The sequence below is a fragment of the Phasianus colchicus genome, chromosome Z, assembly GCF_987193195.1.
Source record: "Phasianus colchicus chromosome Z, bPhaCol1.hap1.1, whole genome shotgun sequence".
Taxonomy (NCBI): Eukaryota; Metazoa; Chordata; class Aves; order Galliformes; family Phasianidae; genus Phasianus; species Phasianus colchicus.
Window position 1 is genome coordinate 54,817,098 of NC_143476.1, and position 25,471 is coordinate 54,842,568.

The 25,471-nt window shown below is 39.3% G+C and overlaps 1 protein-coding gene across 2 annotated transcripts in view; it reads right to left on the reverse strand.

Moving 5' to 3' along the window:
• Positions 1–25,471, reverse strand: part of PCSK5 (proprotein convertase subtilisin/kexin type 5) — a 263,646-nt gene that overhangs the window by 207,705 nt on the left and 30,470 nt on the right. For both annotated transcript variants that reach the window (XM_090130933.1, XM_090130932.1), the window contains exon 3: positions 8,910–9,023. In XM_090130933.1, coding sequence (XP_089987059.1) covers positions 8,910–9,023 — 114 coding nt within the window. The remainder of the gene's footprint in view (positions 1–8,909; positions 9,024–25,471) is intronic.

Consider the following 25,471-nt stretch of genomic DNA (forward strand, 5'->3'; position numbering starts at 1 on the left):
GACATTACTTTCAGAACGAACTATGTATGTGAGGATAACTGATAAATACTGGCTGGGAAGTAAAACTCAGTAATTCAGTGTGCTGATCAACACCCAGTTCTAGTCTGATGCTCCCTCTGCAAACTTATTTTGGTGCTAGACAACCAGCCACGTGACCATATGCTGTTTCATTTTATTTGCCAACTATTTCATTCACAGTAAAATTTGGGCATCTGCTTTTCAATTCAGTTTTGAAAACTGGGAATACAAGATGAGACGGGGATCTGAGATATCCAGCACAGCTTCATCAAGGGCAGATGGTACCTGAACAGTCTGGTAGTTGCCTTCTATGATGGAGTGATGGCAATAGTGGACAAAGGAAGGCAACTGGTGTTGTCTACCTGGACTCATGGGACCTTTGACATGATCCCACACCACATACTTATCTCTGAATTAGAGAAAAATGATTTCTAAAGGTGGACTATTCAGTGGAAAAAAACTTGGTTGGAAGGTTGCAGCCAGAGAGTTTGTGGTCAATGGCTCTATGTCCAGGTGGAGGCCAGTGACATGTGGTGCCCCCCAGAGGTCTGTCTTGGGACCAGCATTCTTTAACATCTTTATCATGACATAGATGAGGAGATCCCGTGAACGATCAGCTAGTTTGTGAACAACACCATGCTAAGTGATGCAATTGATATGACAGAATGAAGGGATGCCATCCAAAGGGATCTGAACAAGTTCAGATGGTGGGCCCATGTGAATCTAATCAGGTTCAACAAGGCCAAGTGCAAGGTGTTGCACTTGAGTCAGGGCAATCCCAGACATATGTACAGAATGGGAGAAGAACTCTTTGTAAGCAGCCCTTTCAAGAAGAATTTGGGGATACTGGTAAATGAAAAGCTTAACGTGAGCCAGGCAGTGTGCATTTGTGGCCTGGAAGGCCAACAGTGTCCTGGGGTGCATATGCAGACTAGGCCCGATCCATTGGGAAGTGTGCTGCCTTCCTGGAGTTCAGGATAGGGACATAACTAGAAAACTCTCAAAGCTGGTTAGGTTCACTGATTACTTTCCATTACTCATAGTTCAGGTGGGAAGTGACAAAATTGCTCAGAGAAGCCTGCAAACTATGAAAAGAGATTTCAGGGGTTTAGTTCATGGAGCAGGAGTGCAAGTGATCTTTTGTTCTATTCCTTCAGGGACAGTGAGGGACACAGAGTGGGCTTGGAAAGCACAAGCAATGAATAATTGGCTCAGAGGCTGGTGTAAAAGCAGAAACTTTGGATTCTTTGATCATGGGGCAGTTTATTTGGCCCCTGGCCTGTTGTCCATTCATGGAACCCACCTGTCTCAAAGGGAGTGCAGGAGGGGCTTATCGAAAGAGCTTTGAACGAGCTACGATGGGGGAAGGGGACAAAACAGGGCTTACCAGAGATGAGCCTCGGGGGACAATGCTTGAGCTGGAGGTGAGGCAGATGACTCAGCTGAAGTGCATCTACACCAGTGCACACAGCATGGGTAACAAGCAGGACAAGCTGGAAGCGATTGTGCAGCAGGCTCACTATAACCTAGTTACAATTACTGGAACGTGGTGAGATCACTCCCATGACTGGAGTGCTGTTATGGATGGCTACAAGCTCTGCAGAAGGGATAGATGAGGAAAGAAGGGTGGTGATGTGGCTCTTTATATTACGGAATGTTTTGATGTTGAAGAGCTTGGGGTTGGAAATGACAAAATTGAGTGTCTATGAATAAGGATCGGGATAAAGGCCTGTTACAGACCACATAATCAGGATGAAGAAGACGAGGCATTCTGTGAGCAGCTTGCAGAAGATGCACAAATTGCCAGCACTGGTTCTCATGAGAGACTTCAACTTCCCTGATATATGCTGGAAATATACTATAATACAGCACAGAGGAAGCAGTCCAAGAGGTTTCTAGACTGTGTGGAAGATAGCTTCCTTACACAGCTTGTACAAGAGCCTACCAGGGATGGTGCCCTGCTAGACCTGCTCTTCACTAACAGAGAAGGGCTGGTGGGAGATGTGAGGGTTGGGGACTGTCTTGAGCAGAGCAACCATGAAATTGTCGAGTTCTCTATTCTTGGCAATGTCAGAGGGGTGACTAGCAAAACTGCTATCTTGAACCTCAAGAGGGCGGGCTTTGACCTGGTCAGGATGCTTGGGAGTCCCTTGGGAGTCCCTCATTAAGGATAAAGGGGTCCAGGAAGCTTGGATGCTCCTCAAGATAGAAATCTTAAAGGTACAAGAACAGCTGTCCCTGAATGCCGTAGGGAAAGAAGACTGGTGTGGATGAACCGGGAACTGTTTCTGAGAATCCAAAAGAAAAAGAGAGTCTATGTCCTCTGGAAGAAGGGACAGGCTACATGGGGAGATTACAAGGAAGTTGCTAAGGTATGCAGGGAGGAAGTTAGGATGGTAAAAGCCCAACTTGAAATCAGATTGGCCACTGCAGTCAAAGAGAATAAGAAATCCTTTTACAAATATACAAATGGTAGGAGAAGAACAAAGGAGAATTTCCATCCTTTACTTGATGCAGCAGGGAATGTGACCACAGAGGACAAGGAGAAGGCTGAGGTCCTCAACACCTTCTTTACATCTGCCTTTAATAGGCAGATCAGTTATCCTCAAGGTACTTTCTGCCGTGATCTGGAAGTCTGGGATGCTACACAGAATACACCCCCAGTGATTCAGATGGAGACAGTTAGAGAGCTCCTCCTCCATCTGGACTGTCACAAGTCCGTGGGACCAGACAGGCTCCACCTAGGGTGCTGAGGGAGCTGGCGGGGGTGATTGCCGAGCTGCTGTCAGCCATCTACCAGTGCTCCTGGTTATCTGGAGAGGTTCCAGAGGATTAAAGGCTTGCCGATATGACTCCCATCTTCAAGAAGGGCTCCACAGCATGTGCATGGCATCCAGGGGATCAGGCCCAGGCAACAGGAGTTCATGAAAAGCATGTCGTGCTTGATCTGCTTTAGGGCCCTCACTACAAAAAAAGACATTGAGGCCCTGGAACGTGTCCAGAGAAGGGCAACAAAACTGGGGAGGGGTCTGGAGTACAAGTCTTATGAGGAGGCTGAGGGAGCTGGGATTGTTTAGTCTGGAGGAGGCTCACAGGAGACCTCATTACACTCTACAACTTCCTGAACAGAGGTTGTGATGAGGAGAGGTTTGTACTCTTCTCCCATACAACAAACAGGACCTGAGAAAATGGCCACAAGTTGTACCACAGGACGTTTAGATTAGACATAAGGAAGAACTTTTTCTCTCAGAGAGTGGTCAGACACTGGAATGGCCTGCCCAGAGAGGTGGTGGAGTTGCCATCCCTGGCAGTGTTCAAGAGGCATCTGGACGAGGAGCTACGAGATATGGTTTAGTAGCTTGTGACAGCAATGGTAATGGGAGGACAGTTGGACTAGATGATCTTGCAGGTCCTTTCCAACCTTGTCATTCTATGATTCTATGAAAAGAAAGGTGGCAGCAGGGATATGGAGGTGATTGTCCCCCTCTGCTCTCATGAGATCCCATCTGGAGTGCTGTGTCCATTTTGGGTCCCCCAGCACAAGAGAGTCGTGCAGCTGTTGTAGTGAATTCAAAGGGAGGTCACAAAGATTATCAGAACTGGAGCACCCCTCCTATGATGAAAGGTTGAGGTAGCTGGGCTTGTTCAGCTTGGTCAAAAGAATACTCCAGGGAGACCCCATTGCAGCCTTCTAGCACTTAAGGGGAGCTTATCAACAAGAGGGACACTAATTTTTTGAACAATCTAATAGCGATAGGGGAATGATTTTTAACTAAAAGAGGGAAGATTTAGACTAGATAAAAGGAGGACATTTTTTACGTAGAGGGTGGTGAGGCAGAGGCATGGGTTGCCCAGAGAAGATTCCCCATCCCTGAAAGTGTTCAAGACCAAATCCCTGAGGAACATGATGTAGTGGCTGATCTAGTGATTGGCAGCCCTACCGATGGCAGGAGGACTGGAACTAGGAGATCTTTAACATCCTTTCCAACCCAAGCCATTCTATAATTCTATAATTCTGTGATTCTATGATTCTGTGATTTCTGTTTACATATTTTTTTAAGAGTATTTTTTTCAGAGATTTTGCAATTTGATTTTTTTCTGCAACCAAAATGCAGTATATTTACTTAACGTTTTTCTTCTTATAAAAAAAGGCCATGTAAATTATAATGTTTGGTAGTCATTTTCCACTGTATTGTTACCTCACTGCGAAAAAACCAAGATTATAGGTATGTACAATGTAGCTTTACATAAGTTTTTCTTGTGGGTTTCAAACAAATGGTTGTGAAGTGTCTGCTTTTAGTACTCCTCCAAATTCACTTTTGTGTTCCACCTACTTTGTCAAAGCATGGTTTATGTCTAGAATGAAGGAACAATGAGGAATAAATGGAAGGAGAAAACAAAAGTAGAGGAAAATAAATATTCAGAAAAAAATAGAGAAAGGATTTAGTTTGGAGAAAATAACAGCATAATTGGACCTTAAAAGGATTAATTAAAAGGTGAGTTAACATCAATATGGACCTAAGATACACGTAAAACAAAATGGATGCTTTACTTCAATAACACTTTGAATTATGCTTAATTTTAGTTTGGAATGCAAAAACAATAAAAATATGTTCTATTTGGTTTATATTACCTAATAAGTAGAATCCTTCTTCCATTCCAATGAGCTTATGAATGCCTTGCTCATTTTCTATTTGAAAAGCCAAGAGGCGTGTTCGCATGTTCCACTTATTTCTGTGGCTTATAGCCTTAAGATTCACTGCTATATAAATTTTCATAATGATCCACAAGTATGCATTTCAGAGACTCTGTCTAGCATCTTCTCTGAGCAGAACATCATTTTTAAAGTTATATTATTTAATTCTGTGGATAACTCAGTTATTTTATGCTCTGGCTTCTCAGAGGAATACAGTCTCACTCTAGTGATATACATTGCTATGGACAAATTACAAATTGCAGTTTTGCCGTGCTTCTCTCTTACAGTGCCATGCCTTCTCCAGCTGCAGGGAGTTACCTCTGGACACCCATTTCCTCTTCGCTCATGTAGTAGCATCCAGCATAAGAAAACATTTGGCTGATACACTTTAACTATCATATTAATTCTTATGTGCTCTACAGAACAGTGCCTCTCCTTCCAGCCTCCCAACTCAAAACACTGTACTTCTCTTCCAGTAAATTCTTAGTTCTACAATAATATCTTCTTATATATTCAATTCCTGTGTAGCAGTAACTAGGCCATGCAGAACAGGATGAGCCTAATAAGAAATGGAAACTTTTTCTCTGAATTAGAGAATCCTGTCAGCAATAGCAATTATTATTAACAATAGAATGGATGATAACAGTACTGAAGAGGATTAAACTCGATCCATGTTGAAAAAGACTTTTTCCTGAACTGACTGCAAAGACATAGTCTGTGTCTTTGTAGTCTAATTATGGCTTGTTAAAAAATAATCAATGGTTAAATTAATTTATTCTAGTTATGTTCTGTTTTACAAAACTATGCAATGAGAGCCTGCATAACAGCAGAGCTAGACTGCAGCTGCAGAAGGTAGCACTTGTGTGCCTATCACTCCAGCTTTTCCTGACAGTAACCAAGGTATTCTGAAGCAGTAGGAAAGAAGAGTCAGCAAAGGCAGTACTGTGACTGAAATCTAGTAAATTTCTTTAAAAGCGAGTCATAGTGGTTGTATTCACCACATCTTCCTATATATTTGCAATTTTTTTACAGTCACCTGGATTTGTTATGGCCATTTTTTCCATGCAAGCAAGAGAAGGAAACTCATTAAACCAACTGTCAGGAACAGTGAAATCAGTTAGGCACAAAGTTCCCCTTTAGTCATTCCAGACACGCTGTTTGTTGTTACTACAAGTTAAGTAAAACAGTTTCAGATAGCAGTAGGATTTTAGGGTTGACTTCGACCTCTTTCAGTTACACAAGCAGATTATATATTTTTCATCCCGTTATTGACAAACAGGTTATTTTGTCAACACCAATGGACGAGAACATAATAATAGAAGGAACATAATAATAGAAAACTAGCTGAGCTCTGGGTGTGGCATGCAGGACTTAGCTTCCTCCTGACTCAATATTTGGAAAGGCATTTTAACTAGGAACCATCCTTCCTTTTGATTTTACTTCTTTGGTATCATTCTAAGCAAACTGGACTAAGTCTGTAGGTCATTTTCAAACAGTAGTTCTAAAGTGACTGTCACATGAAGTTTTGTGTGTTGTTTATCTATGAAAAGATTCTATTTTATCCTTAACACAGATTCGTAAATATCAGAGCTCATGATCAAGTAGATGTTTTTTCCCTAGCTTTCATTGCTCCAAGTGAGGCAAGACAAAATATGTTTCCCTTGACTTAAGTGCTAGAAAGCAATGAAAGAAGTTATTTCTCAGTAGCTAATCCTGTAGCAATGAAAAAGTACATGCATACTTCTTTAACTGATGAGTGGCTCTGGATGTTCTGTCTGCTTTGGGATCCTATGAACTGTAAGGTGCTAAATATCTACATTTCTAATTTCTCTTCACTTTTTAGGAATGTTTCTAGAGTAAATTGAGAAAAATGGAGCTATAAAAAGAAGACCTTTTAATTAGCTTTGGAAAAGTTCTTGAGAGATACTTTTAACCTTTGCAATGACCCAAAACAGGCCTGAATTCTCCTTGTAAGTTCTTGTCATTGATCTCACACAAACAAAAATGTGTTATTTCTAGTCTCAACTATTAAAATTACAAGGGAGATCGATGTGAAGAAAAAACTGGACAAGAAAAACATCAATTATATTTTGTTTGACAAGAACTTTGAATAAAAGTTCTTGTGTCAACAAATGTGAACTACATTTACAGCCCTGTTGGAGATTTTACCAGTTCAACGGCCAAAGGTATCAATCTTAACCACAAGGAAGTTACTTATTAATCAAAATGCAAACCTGTACATGATAATACTTTATTACTTTCTCAATAACATATCTACAGCCAGCAACCTAAAAACCTCTTTCTGACACAGCAATGACTGACACCATTAACTAACCTCCAATTCCTTTATTTTCTCTTCAACTAATAAAGATAACCGGATTAACAAAAGTAGCTATGGTTACGATCACAAATACAGTCATATGAGGATATCTGTAATGAACCATGTCAGTCCTGAAGTCAACTTATTCGCATATTTTTAACTATTCTCTCAGTTCCAACACTGCACTTGCTAATACTTTACCGGTCTCTTTCAACGAAATGTCATCACACCACTAACACTAAAGATACTGCAAATACAAAAGAATTATTCAGTGGAGGTAAATATGGTCAGTCAGAGGCAGTCCTTCCTCAGAGTGTTTCCAAGTGAGGTCCTTCTTATGCAAGTACAGAAATGAAAGTACTCTGAAAGTTATACACAAGGAACACTAAACTTTCACTGTTGCCCTAACAATTTTTTGAAACAATGTGGCCAGGCAACACAACTGACTTACAAGCAGGAGACTGATGTCTTCCTGAATAAAACTACAGGCAACTGTTGTAACTGCCTCTTATCAATTTAAAACAAAACAAAACAAGAAAAACACGAATCCAATTCCACCAGAAAGCCATGGTGACACACAAAAAAACTTGCATGCAAAGCTAGGAATACAGAGGATATAATACATGAGCTAACATTAACCATACTAGTGGGCTTTTGACTCACTGCTATTATTTCCTTCAAATTTGTACTTCCTCTTTCATTTAAAGGCAGAGCTGAAACTTCTGCTTGGTGAAATGCTCATACGTGTTATATAATGAAGATGAGGAGTTTTGACTATTTGTGTTTATTAACAATTGGTTTTCAAATTATTTCAAGCTTACATTATTTTTTGTTTCTTTTTCAATCCGTGCAACAATAAAACTACAAGCCAGAACGAAATGAACGTTAAAAAGAAACATTTTTAAAAAAATATAATGCTTTCTTAGAACAATCTTGCTCATTCACATGAAATAATACACTAATGTTTTGAAATTAACAAAATACCTGAAAAGACAGTGTCTACCTACAGGAGAATTGTTGCCAAAAAGGCATAATTTTCTCAGTGTCTGAAGCAATTCCATCTATCAAGCCAACCCTTCTGAGTGTCCTGCTGCCAGTGATAAAGTTGACGTAGTGAAAAAACAAGATGCAAATATTTAGAACCATGACAGCAAAATAGCAGGGAAAGTTTTCAAGTCTGTAGTATCCATCATGGGGAGGTGGATTCAATTGCCTAACTTGTTACTTCTCACTTTCTATAACCAAAGGTATGAATTTTTCATTTGCACCCTCATAGGTGCAATGAGGATAATATGGTCACTAAGGAATTCCACTCCAAGCTTCAACTGTGAGTACCAAGCAAAGAAGAAAAAATAAGTTTGCTCTGAAAACACAGAATTCTTGTCAGATGGAAAGCAGCATAAACAATCCATTTACTTTAACAATGCAATTGTTCATTACTAAACAGAGTGTAATTACAACACTGAACAGAGAGTGTTTGGGGCTCTTTTCTCCTGTTTCAGGACACATTTGTATCACATTAATGTCTGAGACAGTGAATTAGACACATTGAAAACAAGTGGTTTCACTGCTCCCACAGACTGCAGCCAAGTTCCTTCCCTTCTCACTGCTGAAAGTTTATCCTCTAATAAATAATTCCCAAGACATCTTGCAATAGGAAGCATTCATGAATGAATGCATTAATAAATGTTTCCTATTGCAGAGCTCCCTGGGAATTCTTGTAATACCTGCAAGGAGTTTACAGACCCTCATTAGTTACATTAAAAAAAGGAAATTTGCTACTTCTGAACACGCTATTTTGCCCTGTTTCAAAACATCACAGCAGACAACTAAATGCTGGCATGAAACAAAGCCAATGACCCGTTATGTACTTACCATGTACCACATGCTTGGCCACTTGGGATCATTGAAATAAGTGGATTGGGTACCTCCAGGTTTATAATCCCTCTTTATCCTTCTTTTAACCACCTGCTGTTGTATCCACTCCACCTGCCAACCAGGAAAACATTTGGTAAGTGTTAGGGTTTCATGGAGATTATCAAGAAATGTGTGAAATCTTGGGAAGTTTCCCATTACCATACTCAAAGACATATTTCATGTTAAAGAGTTCATTTTGGCAGTTGAAATTCACAGCTCACCTTGGCATATGGTTCACTAGGGAATAAGCCCAATTTTGTTAGTGCTACAAATCTCCCTGAACAACTGCTTATATCTCCTGTTAAAAGAATTTCATTTGAGATCATCTTTTGAATGCTGTATTTTTTTTTCATTATTAGAATTGAACTTTTAGAATTAGAATTTATAAAACTAGTTTTATAAAATGTAACAGTAGACCACAAGGACAAATAAACTACACTTCTGACCGTTTTTTATTTTGTTTTAAGTCTGTTTCTGAGAATAAAAACTTTCAGTAAAATATTAAAATATTCTGCTTAACCAATATCTAAATCATCTTCACTGCTTGGAGTGAATATAACAGAATTAAAATGTATTTTTAGTAGTCAATCTCTGTGTCAAGATTCTCTCTGCCAGGCATTCCAGAACATAATTTTGTGCAAAGTACTAATACAGGGAGAAAAAGACCAATATTGAGCAAAAGGTCAAATTATAACAACATCAAAAAGAACTTAAAACATCAAAGATAAGGGTTAAAAGCATAGTCTTAAAATCAGATTATTTTCTGTCAGATACCTCTTCATAGATTCACAACACACTCAGAAAGAGCAAGACTGAAAGTGACATCAGCCTTCGAGCAGATAGGACTGCAGGAAATTTTGGCATTAGCTAGTCTAAGTGGGAGCTAGTTTCTATGAATGTGAACATCATAATTATCCACATAGAAAAAAAGAGATTATATTTACACGCATCTATCTCACTTAAACTTCATATTTTTGCTGAACTGGTGCATGGGATATAACTATAAAAATTAAATTCACCTCTTCCCAAGCAAGACAGTCACTTCCTCTTAGCAGCCAACTCTTCATCTTTTATTTCTGCTGTTCACGAATATCTATGTATGCACACACACATACATATATGTAGAATAAGTTTACTTTCAGCTCACATATTTCTCTCTGTCGCTTGTCAGAGACAGTACTGACATTTTTCCGCGGCAGGATAATTTCTACCGTATCTGCAGTTCAGCTTGAAATCATGAGGTCCTTAGAGAGACATGTCCACTGACATCACTGGAAGTTCTGCTTGAGATCCAAACCATCTCTACTTCTACCATTGCTACCATATGGTTTTCACTGTTTCCTTCAGAAAGTAGAATTGTGTTTTTCCCTTTCTTAAGAATCAACTTCAGGGTCAGGAGTATTCTACTTGTGAAGAAATTGTCTGGTTTAAGAATACAAGACTATGAGGTAATATTCATGCAGAAATCCATTTCTCTGTTCTTCTGTTAACCACTGTAAATCCTTTTCAGCTTCAGAGAAAATTGAGGTATTTGGTAGAGTGCTTTTTCCTCATGATTACTCTGCTCCTCTTCCAGACCAAGCTGCAGTCCATCTTGGTGGACACTCTCTCAGTGACCTGACAGCTGGCTGCCCCCTTCAGATCTTATGAGATCCAGAGATCCCATCCAGTGGAAACCCACTCAGCCTTCTGTATGCCATGCAGTGGACTCTGGAGGACTGTGAGATGTAGAGTGTATCTGGCCAGAGGCTAAAAGAAGGAGAGCCAAAAGACTGAAGAGGCTGCTCTAAAGTGTGATCAACATCCCTCTTAAACAGATCTCTCCTCCATGAAAAAGGCTGATTAATAACTGACATTTAATGAACCCTATGTCCTTGTCACCTCCTGCCAATATATGGTCTCTTTTTCAGACCCTCACAACAGCTTTTTTTTTTTTAAAGTTTATTACCTTGCAGGCGGCCCAGCCCTCCCATCACATCTGAAGCTGGATGAAAGGCATCCTACATACTTCATTCCTGACTCAGTAGCATACCTTAAACCATGGACTACAATTCTTTTATGCCAGTATTTAGCAACCAATAAGAAAAAATATCCAGTGTGTCTGAATAATCAAATATGATTTTCAGGGCTTATACAGTTCCACCTTCTAAACCTTATCAAGAGATGTATGTAAGATTGAGAGGGGTTTTCCTCAACAAGACACACTGCAAAACTCTTCAGCAGTCACTGTGAAAATATGTTCTCTTCGTTTATTTACTCCCTATTCAGCTGCAAATATCTACTGATTGTTAAAAAGATAAACAGTAGAGGCATCATAGTGCTTGCTGAGAGTGAACATCCATACACTTATGCCTCAAAAAAACCCCAACAATTAATTCATTTTCTCTCTTTTCCTGTTATGCCAGATGACATTACTGAGAACACTTATCAGACAGCCCTGTAGTTTAAGCAATCACAAGTATTGTCTCAGTGTGCCATTCCAGTTAATATGAACAACAATAAGACAAATCAACAATTCTGTATATGCATATACATAAATATTTCTGTACGAGCATGTATTTGTACATGACCTTGGATCATTGGATTTAATATGCAATGATATGCAAGCCAGCATAGCTGATGGTTAAGATTTTAGTGACATACAGATAGATATGTACCACCGTTTAAGAAAAATTAAATGACTGTTCTACAGATTATATATTTGTCACAGAGCCTGCCCCTAAAACATGCTGGATGTTGCCTATAATTCCTGTTTCCTCAGCTCCCAGAAAAGCTAGGGAAAACACATGAAAGAGTAATTCTGCAGAAGGACAGTACAGCATGCGCAATCAGACCCAATGCCAGAAAAAGAAATGTAACTCTTCTTCTATGGACTAATGACAATTTCATGTACACATAAAATTACTATAAATAAAATAGCTGTTCGGTCTCATTCAACTACAGATTTATGCAAATAGAATGTTTGCATCAGAACACATATGGGAAGATAGCACGGGCAGCTCTGTAATCATAGATACGATGTACACCAGGAGGACTCACCTTGGGCACCTGCAGATATCCAATTAAATAGAAGGGGAAGAGGGAGTCAAAATGACATTAAGATACAGCGACTGTGTACTGTCTTGAGGGAGACAGTGCAGGATGCTAGCCAGAGTAAATCTAAGCAATACAGCAGGCTTGATCACAGTCCTGGGTATAGCCTTGTCTGCAAAATTGTTATCAAACAGCTTCAGTCAGGATCTGCTTAGTAACTGTTTTTATACTGAGGATGCGCTGGTACACCCACCTAGGATGTAATTTAAAACATTCCAGGAAACCCATTTTCTCATTTGAGAAGTCAGTGCATAAAGCTTAGTTTACAGAAAATATCACTGGTACAGAAATAGAACACTCTACTGAACCCTAAGGCTGGCTTATTTTCTTTTGAAATTGAGGAGAAAAACTTGCCAGTAGTCTTCAGTCTAAGTTACACTGTACAATTACTGGGTTATATCAATGAAGACTAGGTCAAGACTCAGCAGTTATTTTAGTATTTCCTTTGAGTATTTTATGGATATTCATGCACATGTCACTGTCAAATGCCTGGTATATCTTGGATTTGTTTGATTCAGTATGAAAAGAGCTCATTTGTATAAAAATATTTTCTTTTAAGAAGTTTCTACACTTCCTAAACTATAGGCCTTGAAGGAAAATCTCTGAAGTAATTGATTATACAGATTCCCATCTCTTGCCAAAAGGAGACTCTATGCGAACAATGAGGTGCATTTTAACATTTCCATAAAGTCACACTTGCTGAGGGGGAACAGTGCACATTTTCCCATTGACTTCAGCTTTGAAAGTTCCATTTCCTGAATGTCTAGAAATCAAAGCCAAGCCAGATTGGAGACCAAACCATTCCAAAAAAAAAAAAAAAAACATCATTTCCAGTCTCCTCACTCATAGGCTTGTTTTATATATGACACTTCTTCACAGACCTGCATGAGACAATGCTATGGAATAAAAGCTGCTCCGAGCTTATTTTAGTACATCATGCTTTCATTCTCTGTAGGCATAAAGAATATAATGAAATGTTATCTCTACGTGAAACAGAACTACTTTAATTCGCATTTATTTAACAGAATTCATGAAAAAGCAGCCCCATGTATGTATACAGCAGTAAGAACTCTACTGTAATAAATTGTGAAAAAAAATTCAAAAAACAAATGGGAACACTTAATAAGCTGGAAAAAAAAAATCCATCTGTAATCAAAGCAGCGTAATTTTTAAAATACAAACACTAGACAATCTTGTGAAACATCACTTACTTTGTTTTTCAAATATGTCATGAAGAGGTCTGCTTGAATAAATATTTTCAAATTGATTAAAAATGTGTCAAGTCCAGCATGTGAAAATGTTACCATTAAAAAGGAGAAGGTATAAAAGCAAGTTGGAGGCAAATTCCTTTCCATTTTGAGGAAAGAATGCACAGGGAAGGAACACCCTAACTCTGAGCAGTGTATGCATTTCACATCAAAATCTATTATTTTTACATTGCAGAATTAAAAAAAAGAGGTGTGAGTATTCAATGTATGAAAAGGAATTGCTGAAGGTACCACTCTCAAACTTAATCACAGCATCATTCACTTCAGTCTGTCCTGTACCTCTAAGAAATTAGAAATTCCTGCTCAGCTAAAGTGAAAGCAAGTGTCAGATGAACACCATAAAGAGAAAGAAGGGACAGAAAACTCAGATAGAGCGCATAGAAAGTATCACCAAGCTAGCAGTGAATCTGCATGGAGTCAGGCTGAATGAGCAAAAGGGGCAACACTAAACCATGAACTGTGCGACAACCTGCTCTCTGCTGGGACGGCTTCACAGTGCACCTGCTGCACCTCAGCCTTCACTCTTAAGCACTGAGTGCTGACGTTTACGTGAGATTCAAGCTAAAGGAAAGGACAGGAGAGAGGCTGGCACTTCCAGAGAGAGAAACCAAGACTGTGCCTAGCCCACATGTGTGATGTAAAAGAAAAATGGTTCCGACTGCTTATGGTAGCAGAAACAGTCAGTTATGAATTGTTACCATCATCAAAATTTCTGTGACAGGCTCTACTTAACACAAAATTTGACAACACCCTCCATTTGTATTTCACATTCTTATGAAAACAAAAAGTCAAAAAATTCAGGACTTAAGAAGTATAGGAGGATATGCCAATCTTCAAGTAACACATCCTGGCTGTGGAAGAGCTAAAACTGAAGCCATCACTCAGCAATGCAGGAAGGCTGGGGAGGCCACTGGCACACCTCCTGTTGCTGACGGGCAGCCACAGAAGTGAGACTCCTAAAGCTGGACTGCTCCTCTTAAGAGGAATTGCATGTTTTTTGAATAATTGAACAGTAGGCTGTTTTCCTAACCTATCAGTATGCTCTGACTCACAGTAGCAGCAGTCAATTTGCACATAAAAATAGATGAAGACAGTTGGATAAAGAAGCTGTTGACATAGGTCAAGAGCTTGGAAAATTATTGCGGATGCCATTTCACAAACTGCAGGGGTCTAAAGTTAGATAAAAAGTCAATGAATCCAGCAGTGCTAAGTGATGCATTCTCGCTGATTGACCATGTGCTTCTTCAGCAAGGGTCAAAGTCAATCTACAATCAAAGCAACTGTCATAATTATGCTACACGTAGTCTGAATAAAAGCAACATTAAAAAAAAAGTAGATTTTAAGATAGGCTGGGTAGAGAAAGAAAAGCAGAAAAGGAGAGAAGGCTGCAGAGAACACTTGAAATTACTACTTTTGCCCAAAGAAACACGTCTTGCACAACTGCAGAGAAAGCTGCAGCAGCCTGACCTATGGAACAAAGCTGAAATCCAATGCATATTTTTCCATCTCATGACCACAGAAAAGCCAGATATGAATTAAGTGGTTTCTACCTACTCTGCTACATTACAGCACTCAGGCATACTTCCACATACTTGAGGTACCCCTATCCACAGCTTGCAAACAGATCTGAAACGTCAACTGTCTTTCCTTTTTACTCTCTCCATCTCTAGATCTCAGAACTCTTCATGAGTGTCAACACAATTCTGCCTCCAGCTGCATGTGGCAGTGAAGTCTCTTGCATTAAGAGCAAGACTTGGGAGGAATAAGTAGGGAAGGAACACAAGAGAAAAGTGCACCGCCCAGGCAGGGGCAGCAATACACCTTCCCTGTTCCACAAGAGTTCACTGCCAGTTTATTATGCTAGGAAAGGCAGGCACCACACTGAAATTCTGAAGGAGCTCAGAATGTCTGCTGCCAGCCAGGATGTATATCCTACTGGAAAGGCAGGCAACAATGGAAGTGGCAGAAGCAAAAAGATTTTGTCATACCTACAGACCCACATCATCTCTTGTTGGGGAAATCTCTGCATATCTTCTACTCATAGGTGTGAATGCAGCAGGTATAGAGGGAACATGACCGCAGCCTCTGCCCATCTCTTCCACCTGTGCCACAGCACACTTTTGAGTAGATTACAGCTCAGAATGACCATCACATGGCAGCTTTGCAGCAGAGCTGAGAATGAGTTACAGGGAGCCAGGTGGCTGCTAGCAGCAGTCCCCAGCACCGGCTGTCCTAGGCAGTGTGTCTCAGGCAGCAGTGGATTCTCTCTCCTGCAGACAGACGTGCCAGAGCCAGCTCAGATGCTTCTGGTTCTGTTTCTAAGGTAACTCAGCCATGGATAAGTCAGGAAAATTCTTTGGCATACCAGCTTGAAAGTAACTCTCTTGTTTATACAATGCACTTTAATATTTACCACCTTGGTTCACACAGTTCCCTTCGTAACAACTCATGAGTTACATGGGTACACAATTTTAAAAAACAAAGCAAAAACCACTATAACTAATATCTTCTTACCTTGTTACATATAATGTAAGTATATCTGGTCTTGGGACAGTATAATAATCTGGAATTCCAATACACTGTGAGGATTAGTACTAACATCACTCTGAATGCAAACTGATTTTTAACGACTTCATTTAGCCTAGGTCTACAATCACATCTTCTTAATAAAAGGCTAATACTAAATGCATCATCTACAGGAGAATAAAATTTTAACTCTCTAAACTTAATTAGCTTTGGAGTCTAACATTTTGCAGTTGATAAATCTTGAGGTTTATGCTTGTATTACTGTTACAACAATGATATATATGAATAAAAACGGTAGAAATTTCTGATGGATTTTTTCTTTCCTCAGAGTAGTCCTTGCAACTCTTATCAAAAATGATGTACTTCAGACATCTGCACATGTTAATTTCAGTTGGCCTAAGTCATTTACAAACTGAATTCTTAGGAATACAAATTTGGGTCAAATCTAAACGTCAAAAATACCAGACCAATTCCAAAGATGCAAATCAGTCCACGGTTTGCTGTGGCTTCTACCACCATAGATATCCATTCCAAGTTACCAAATACAGTGAAAATTGCTGAGGTAGTAAAAGTATTTCAGAATTAAGTGGTATATAATATACAAAAGTGTTCAACCAGTTTCAATCAAAGCAAACATAGGATGCTTTTCCAGAGTAGTCTCCTCACTAGCCAAAATCCCTTTGAAATCATCCCTATACAATAATGCTTCTCTCTACAAAAGGAGAAACTATCATCTACTATTCAGTTTATTTCCTGCACTTTTGCTCAGCATCTTTGCCAACATAGAATGCTTTGACACATATCCTCTATGGAAAATCTCCATCACAAAGCATATAGTAAATACCAACTCACAAAGTTTTTTGTTCTCAGAGTACTCTAAGCCACATGAAAAGTTTATCATATTTGTAGGTTTTTTATGGTCTCAGTATTGCTACTGTAAGTATATTTTTTATCATAAGAAAAGCATTCTTTTTTTTTCCTGAACCTACTCTATTCCTAGTGTGTAATAAAAAGTGTATGTTTAGAATTCAAAATTGAGTCAGAAGTATTTATCTCCAGCCTCAGTTTTAGAGTTGCGAAATATTAAAGATAATTGGGTTTTGTTCTTTATGGAAACATCAGTGACATATTTACATATTTCACACCATTTCAATAGCTCTTTGGCATCTCAGATGCCTTTGTCGCACAACTTGAGGACTTCTCCTACTTCTTTCATGGCCACCCTCTGTATGCATGTCCTCTTACCCACCTCTTCCAATCAAGAGTGAAGAGTCTTTAACATCATCTCTCCAGCATAAACTGTAAAGCCAAAAAAAAAAAAAAAAGAAAATTCCTGTGCCCTTTAAGACACTGCTGGTTTAATCTCTCTTCTCCTCTATTTGTAGCTCAAGCTCTAATGCAATTCTTTCTGTCTTGAAATCTTCCAGCTTGCAGCTGGCAGTGAATTTGGGTACTATGAAAACAGTGATTGCTGGATCTCTTAAACATCATCATCACCTTCTGAAATAATCTGCAGAGCTACTTATGAAAGACACGTGCAGCCAGCCTGAGGAAACAGTGCAGTCCAGACCCCCAGGCAAATGAAGAAGGACTGAAGTTTCCTTTCCAATATCCAGTAGGCTGAAGGAAAACAAATGTTTTTTCAACTGCAGTACTATTCCCACACCTCAAGAACTGCTAACAGTGGTTCCAGTGAGGTGGTATCAGTTTCTTCAAATCAGACCACATAAAAGCAAGAGTGATACTTGATTAATGAACTTGCTGTTTACTGCTCTTTATTTTAAAGCCTTGAGTGAAACAAGGGCAGTATCTTGGCTTTGTAACTCCCTGACAGTCCCTGTGCACATTCTGACATGAGAAACATGCCAAGAGCAGTCACTCAGTTAGGGATTTATCTCTCAATGCTCATAATTCACAACACTCTTTAAATTACAAATTGAGAAAAACAAAATAAAAAGCCTTTTCTCCATGGCTCTCATTTATGGGACAGAATTTTTAATTGTATATATACTAAAGCTTTTCAATCTTCAGTCAGACAGCTCACATGAATTTGCAGTATGGTTTGTAAGTCTTGCCAAAATTTCTGTTATCTATATGTACATCATTTGAAAGCTCATAAAGCTCACTGCTTTATGAGTTATATCTACTTGGACTTCTGTTGGGATAAAAAGACTTTAAAATGATCTATCATAAATGTGATTTTTCATGATGGCTTTGAATACTCACAAGTGTGCAAACATGCATCTTTTGAAATGAAGGTAAACTTTGTTTGACATCATCTGAGATGTGCTTTTGCCACAGCAGACATTTTGCAGATAGAAGTTTCAGGAACTTCAGATGATGCCTCCTTCAGATTGCCTTAGCAAATTGTATTCGGGTGAGACAAGCAAGGTTGTCCTATGTGTGTACTGAGCAAGGTGGCAAATCTCACTGCTGGCTTCCTGCATTCAAGGCAAGGGATGCATGCTTACTACATGTACTCACAGCATGTACTCCAGAAAGATGCGCAGAAATGATTAACAGAAAAACAGACATAGAAGAAAATGTTTCTCAAGGTGTTCCTCCTAGATGGGGAAAGGGAAATTTACAAATGTTCAGATTACAGCATCTCAACATGTATGCAGGCTGCCAACCTGTTGTAAAGGAATAAGCAATGGAAAACGGCTAGAGATTGAAGCTAGATAACATCAGATAAAGGAAAAATGGAACAACTGAAAGACTTTCGGAAACTCCACTGTTGGTAACAGTATTTTGTTGTAATGTTTTCATTAAAATTGGAAGATTTCTAAAAGCTATATTCAGCTTCAAACAGTAATCAGTTCCAGGGAGCCATATGACATCTGGTCAAAGATGGTTTGACAGGATGACCACAATGTTTCCTTTTGGTCTTACAGACTTTGAGTCTGTTGGCAGCTGTATTTTGGAGAAACAGTTTCTTAGGAACACCCTGGAAAACGGAAACTTGTCTAAAATTCAGAAATTCTGGCTTTATTATATTATCATATACAGTTGTTGTAACTGTTATTGAGAAGAGTGGACTGAGTTTGGTAAAAGTACTTAAAAATAAATTTTTCACCTGGATCTTTCACAAAAGCAAAGATAAACCTATATTCTGGTCCCCATATTTATTTAGAATTTCAGTTAATGAGAGTGATGGAATTTACTCCCCGTCAAAAAAATGGAAAACGATAATCTAGGTTAAACACAGCTTATACAAGCAAAAGTCAACACATCAATAGATATGACTGCTTAAAGTGGATTATAGGGAAAGGATTTAGAGTGAGAGTGTTTTATTTTACTAAAATATTGTCTGCATTCATACAGCGGTCTGTGTGACACTGAGAACAAAACATTGCCCCAGAAACACATCCAGAGTGCTCACTACACACGTGACACTTGCAGAAGTGTGTGTTGCACTGCCAGCATGATCCTGCTTGCATGCAAAATGAGGAGGCTTGGTGATGGCCACATACACCCAAGCCCCCTTCACAAAGGGCATAGCTCCTCTAAGCCACAGAACTGCAGCACAAGTTGGATTAAGGATCTGCTGATGTGAAATACAATATTCAGCTAAGGAAAATGACCAGGTTCCAGAAAAGCTGTCCTTTCAAAATGATCCCGTAACAACACAGGTTGTTATATGCACAGAGTTTGGGGTAGAAGAATTCTTTTTGCTCTGTCTTGGAGGAAGTTGTCTTTCCAGCTCCCTGTACTGCTCTTTATTTTCTGCTTATAACTCTTGATATGATAAATGATCTGTGGGTATCATCTTTACTTGCTGTTCACAGTTTACAATATCTGGGTAATTGCCACTGGAATTGAGTGTAGTTGCCCTCTCTGACAGAAGCAGGCAGAGAGATGCATAAAAATGTTGATGCACTACATCAGGATCATATATTGCTGCCAGAAAGTCTTCCAAATGCATGAGAAAAAAAGAAAACAAAACACAACTTTAATCCATTTTCTATGAATATCCTGCACTATAACCAATCTCATCAGTATCGGATGAAGCTGGATTCCCTCAGGAAATGGTGTGTAAAGGCTGCTCTGTCACATTCCTAGACAGTCTGTTCTGAGATGCTCTTGTCCATAGTGTTTTATTTCAATCCCTCTCTTTCTCTGATCTGGCATTCTGGCATTTGGGCCTGCAGGATCAACTTGTTCCAGAACCGTGTATCTTCCTCTGGTTCAAACTAATATCTCTGCACTTCCTCCTCTTCTGACTCTTTCTGCAGCAGCCAGAACAGTAATTTGCTATCTCTCTGCCACTAGCAATGCAAACTGTCTCTAACGACAATAAAAACACAGTTTGTATAACATGAGACCACTGTAGCTGTCAAAGATGCTGTCTTCCCTGGCAAGCTACTAGAACATAGATTAGAAATGAAAGCATTAATTCTCCATGCTTCTCTTAAAACATTTAGTTGCCCTATCATTTTTTACCTATAAACCCATTTTATTGTTACAAAAAATGGAGGAGCAAGTATTCCTTCCATTGGAACTACAAACAAATTCAAATGTTATTAACACAACACGAATTGACAAGCATTTTCCTTTATGATCTTCTGCTCTTACACGACTATAACTGCTGTGAGGAAATAGTCATCTTATAGGCTTAAATTTCTCACACATAAATTCACGAAGAGTGATGTTGTCATCATTAAAGCTGACCAAAATCCTTTAGCAGTTCCTAAATTTTGAGAATGTAATACGCTTTTCTTTTCTAGACTTTTTTCTTTCTTAGCATGACATTTAAACCTACAAAAACATAGCCACACAAGTCTGTGTGATCTTGCTGTGTATGCACAGCACACCCCTCATTAAAGGTCTCACTTTGAATGGGGCTGAGCACTCCAGCTCATACTGGGAGAGCTGACCAGGCAGATGTGTAGTAATGCAAGAAAGCAACAGCCATGTGCTTAGAAACCCTAGCAGAGGGATGCTGAGACAATCTATCCCTGAATGCAAAGATTTTAGAAAGCATTTATATAATTAAGGCACACAAGAGAACTTAATGATGCCAATTAAGCTAGCTGCACAGCATGCAGTGTGTACCTTCTGCAGTCTCAGCAAAAGTGGGACTTCTTCTAGTCCCTGCCAAGCCAACTGAAGACTACGCACATGATGCACCATACTGCAGTGCATGCTGCCCTGGTTTTCACCCATGCTGTGAAATTGTCACGCCCCTGATGTCAAAGGATCTTCTGACAAAGCAGCAGAGAATCAGAAGCTTACCCTCTTCGCTTTTGCTGTTTTGTTAACATGTATTCAGCTTCACAATTACGGTATCATGAAAGGTTATAATACCTAAAGACTGTGAAGTAGGAACCAGCACAAGTATTCACGAGAAAATATTTAGGCCCTAAGTACTTTAAAATTCTGAAGAGAGATGCTAAATGTTAATGCCAATATAAAATTTCAAATTAGGTGTAGTATGAACTGGACTTTTTCCTGAATTCACCCATTGGGACAGCACCGCAGTTCGAGTAAAGACTGAATGCACATGAAATTGTGACCACTATCACATCGACACAGGTTAGAGCTAGGTTTTAAGATACCAGAAGGCAGTCTTCCATTGAACTTCTACAGGTAAGTGTAGATCTTTAAAGTGTAAGATCTATAAAACCGTTTTCCCTGATTTTTCCTCAAATTCAAGAAACTTAAGAGGGATATATAATTTTTAATCTTAAATCTGACCAATTATAAATGTAGAACTGCATAACAGCCATTTCAGAAATATTTATTCCCTATATAGCATAGACAGAAAGAATACCCTATACCCGCTATACAGCAAGTATCCGCTGAGAGTTTTCCTTCTAGTGAACACTTCTGTGTAATTTTAAAGGTCCTAAATGAAATTCTGTAACGTGATCTAACCTGTAGTCACAAATTCTGCCACTGATCCCAACTTCTGCTTCACATATTTACTGAAAATGTATTTTTACAGCCTAACACATGCATTGAACTAAAAGCGAAGGAGTCCAGTTGGCATGCCCCTCAAGTTCACCAAGTGCAGAATGGTCAAAGAACAGAATTTCTGAAAAGTCACCAGTATTTTTAAACAGTTCTAAGCTAAAATAGCTAATTTTAAAAGTCATTAATACTTATGTTTAAGACACACATTGCTTTGCAAATTTCAGAATAGTTTGTGCATTTTTTCTTAATAGAGTGAATCGCTTGCAAAGCTCTAGGCCATAGCATTTTTTTTAATATTTCATTTTATGTTTTGAATTTTTCCTTTTCCAAAACCAGAAGGTCCAAAGTCGACAGACTTAAGAGACCAACATGATCTGCCTCAGTTTGAATATTCCTGTCTCAGGAGAGTTTAGCTACTTCTTTTAGAGATGGCGGAGCCACCACCTACCTTTTCAGGGTCTGACACCATTTTTTTCATTGACAATGAAGCACACAGACTAACAGCAGCTCTACCACAATCTCTGTAGACTATTTGGAATGGGATATTTGCTGCCTGGTCTCATGGACTAGGTTTTGATAGTACACTACTGGTCAAAATTACAACCCCACACCTTCCCACTTCCAAACTCGGAAGTTTCCCAGCCGAACTCAATACCAGCTTAAGAAAATAACTACGAAAATAGCAAGAGAATGCCATTCTACCGAATTCACTTTTCATTCCTCAAACCATTTGCTACACTAATTAGGAATTGAGCCAGATAAAACCCCTAGACTAATCTCTAACTCTTGCCCAACAGCTAACAGTGAGGTTGACATTGCCAGAGTTCTGTAAAATGACTTTGTCAACAGAAAATTAGTATGTTCTGAAATCTAACATTTCTTTCTAATGTACAAGCAGTTAAGAAGCAGAGGGAAAAAAACCCCTTTGAGGCAGGTGCAATAATTAAGATGAAACTGAAGTAAGTATAGGTAATGAAACAATCTATATTAAAAAACACTTCAATATTCTTTAAGAGTGGTTATTTTCATTTTTCTTTCCTAGAATTGTATTACACAAAATTCATATTGGCCTTTTTTCTGCTTTTAGTAGAAAACATCAAAAGGTAGTTTCACTAGGTAGCTGTCAAGATTATTTTTGAGGGTTTCTTAAGTGCTAATAGAAAACTCAGCTATCACATGAATATTGTAGTAGAATTAGACACTAACAAATTTCACAAATAAGCCTCAATCCCTTTAACATTACGATTAACTTCATTAAATAATTCTTCTTATTGCAGATAAGTAAAGATAAATCATTATTACTCAACCAAATTTTCTAATTGAAGAACCATGAACTCCTGTTAGAACAGCAATGGATTTGGCTTGGACAGTGCATGGGGACAGTCACATATGCAGTACATTCACTTGATACTATGTGAATGTACTCTGGATTAAGCCTTTCATCTTTAGGTTTCTGCCACATAATGTTTAACTTTGAGATGGGTTTGCATCATCCACAGGCCAAATATGTCCCATATGCTGAAAAGGAACACCTCATTTTAGGTTGCTATTCCCTAGACATGGCTGGCCTGAAGAGGTCAGGTAGTTGCACTAGATAATCTTTAAACATCCCTTATAGCTGAACTATTTTTGAAAGGGCGTGTGATCCGTGACAGACAGCACGGCTTCACCAGAGGAAGGTCACGCTTGACCAATCGGGTGGCCTTTTATGATGGAGTGACGGCATCGGTGGACAAGGGAAAGGCGACCGATGTCATTTACCTGGACTTGAGCAAGGCCTCTGACATGGTCCCCCACCACATCCTTATCTCCAAACTGGAGGGATGTAGATTTCATGGGTGGACCACTTGATACAAAAGAAACTGGTTAAAAGGCCGCAGACAGAGGGTGGTCATCAATGGCTCCATGTCCAGGTAGAGGCCGGTAACAAGTGGCGTCCCCCAGGGGTCTGTCTTGGGACCGGTGCTCTTTAACATCTTTATCAATGACATCGATGATGGAATCGAGTGCACCCTCAGCAAGTTTGCTGACAACACCAAGCTGAGTGGAGCAGTTGATATGATTGAAGGAAGGTCCCATTCAGAGGGACCTCAAGAGGCTAGAAAGGTGGGCACGGGTGAACCTGATGTGAACGGTGAGGTACTGGAACAGGCTGCCCAGAGAGGTTGTGGATGCCCCATCCCTGGAGGTGTTCAAGGCCAGATTGGATGGGGCCCTGGGCAGCCTGGTCTAGCTTTAAATGAGGAGGTTGGTGGCCCTGAATGTGGCAGGGGGGCTGGAGATTCATGATCCTTGAGTCCATTCCAACCCTGGCGATTCTGTGATTAGAAAACACAATTTGATGATGCACATTGAAAATTTTGACCCTCTTCTCTATTTGCAATAAACATTCTAATCCAGTGATCAAATGTGTTGCTGTCCAAGACAGGCTCCACAAGCAGTGGCATATTCTTTACCAAAACAAGACCATAACCTTGTGATTAAATCCATCCTTTCTCCACCTCTTTAACCATCAATCTCCTGCACCAAATCAGGGTATTATTTAGCAGAGTGAACTGGCACAACCCCTGCTACACAGCCACATGGTGAAACATTTACTCCTGGCTTCTCCCACTGTGCTCCCTTCTGCCCTCTCACGAATACCCACAATATTCTACCAGTATCAGGGGAAGGATTCTGCTATTACTGTTTATCTTCTGAGGGCTGCCCAGACAGCTTGTTGTAGGCTCCACAGAGATATGCCTGCTAATGTTTTATGTGCTGCTGCCACCAATCCTACTGAGCTCATGATGGCAGAGGTAGAACACTCTAAAAGCTTTGTGCCACCAGGTCATACAGAACTGCTTTGTGTACGGCTAGGCGAGACCAGGTGAAATGTAGGTATCTGCAGCAATGTTTCCACCAGGTACTCTGATCATGGAGCAGAGGTGACAAAGGCATGACACTTCTGCACAACACATTTCAGCCACGGTAACTGAAATTAGGTAGCTTTACTGCTTATTGAAATGCTTATTCTCAATGAAAGTGAGACTGGACATCCTTCACTTTCAAAGGATGAGGGAATCTGCATCAGCAGCTAGGAGTTCAAACTCAAAATAAACCTACCTGAAATAAAATTTTTTTAAAAAAGTAAGATGTCATCTTGGTTCATACTGACAAACACAAATTCTGTGAAATGATTTCCCTACTAGTAAATGTGGTATTTTACTAGAAGTCAAATTATTATTTTTAGACTTTGTAGCATTCTTATTCTGCACATTTTTTGTTAGATTTCTGTTACGATGCAAAGCATTGTGGGAACCTCATAAGCAAAATGGAAAAAACTTGAGTTTGTATCTATATAGGTTTAAACATTTTATTGATCTTCACTTTAAAATTTTATTTCTCTAGGATTATTGCTTTGCCGTTCATAACACTTGATTCTGTGGGACATTTTCCTTCATACAAGTCACAAATTTTATTATCACAGCCCTTCACTACAAACTCTTCATCTCACATAATAGTTTTTGTATGAAAAGACAGCCTTCACATGTATACTGTCCATTTAACTTCCACATATTATCGTTATGTGCAAGGTGCTTCAGCTATAATATTTCATCAGAACTGTAATTTCTTCAGTGACAGAAAAACTCCACTGGAGTTTCTATGTGCTCTGTATTGATATAAAGCTTGACTTACACAGCAAGGTTGCAATCCTACTTTCATACCTCCATTTCA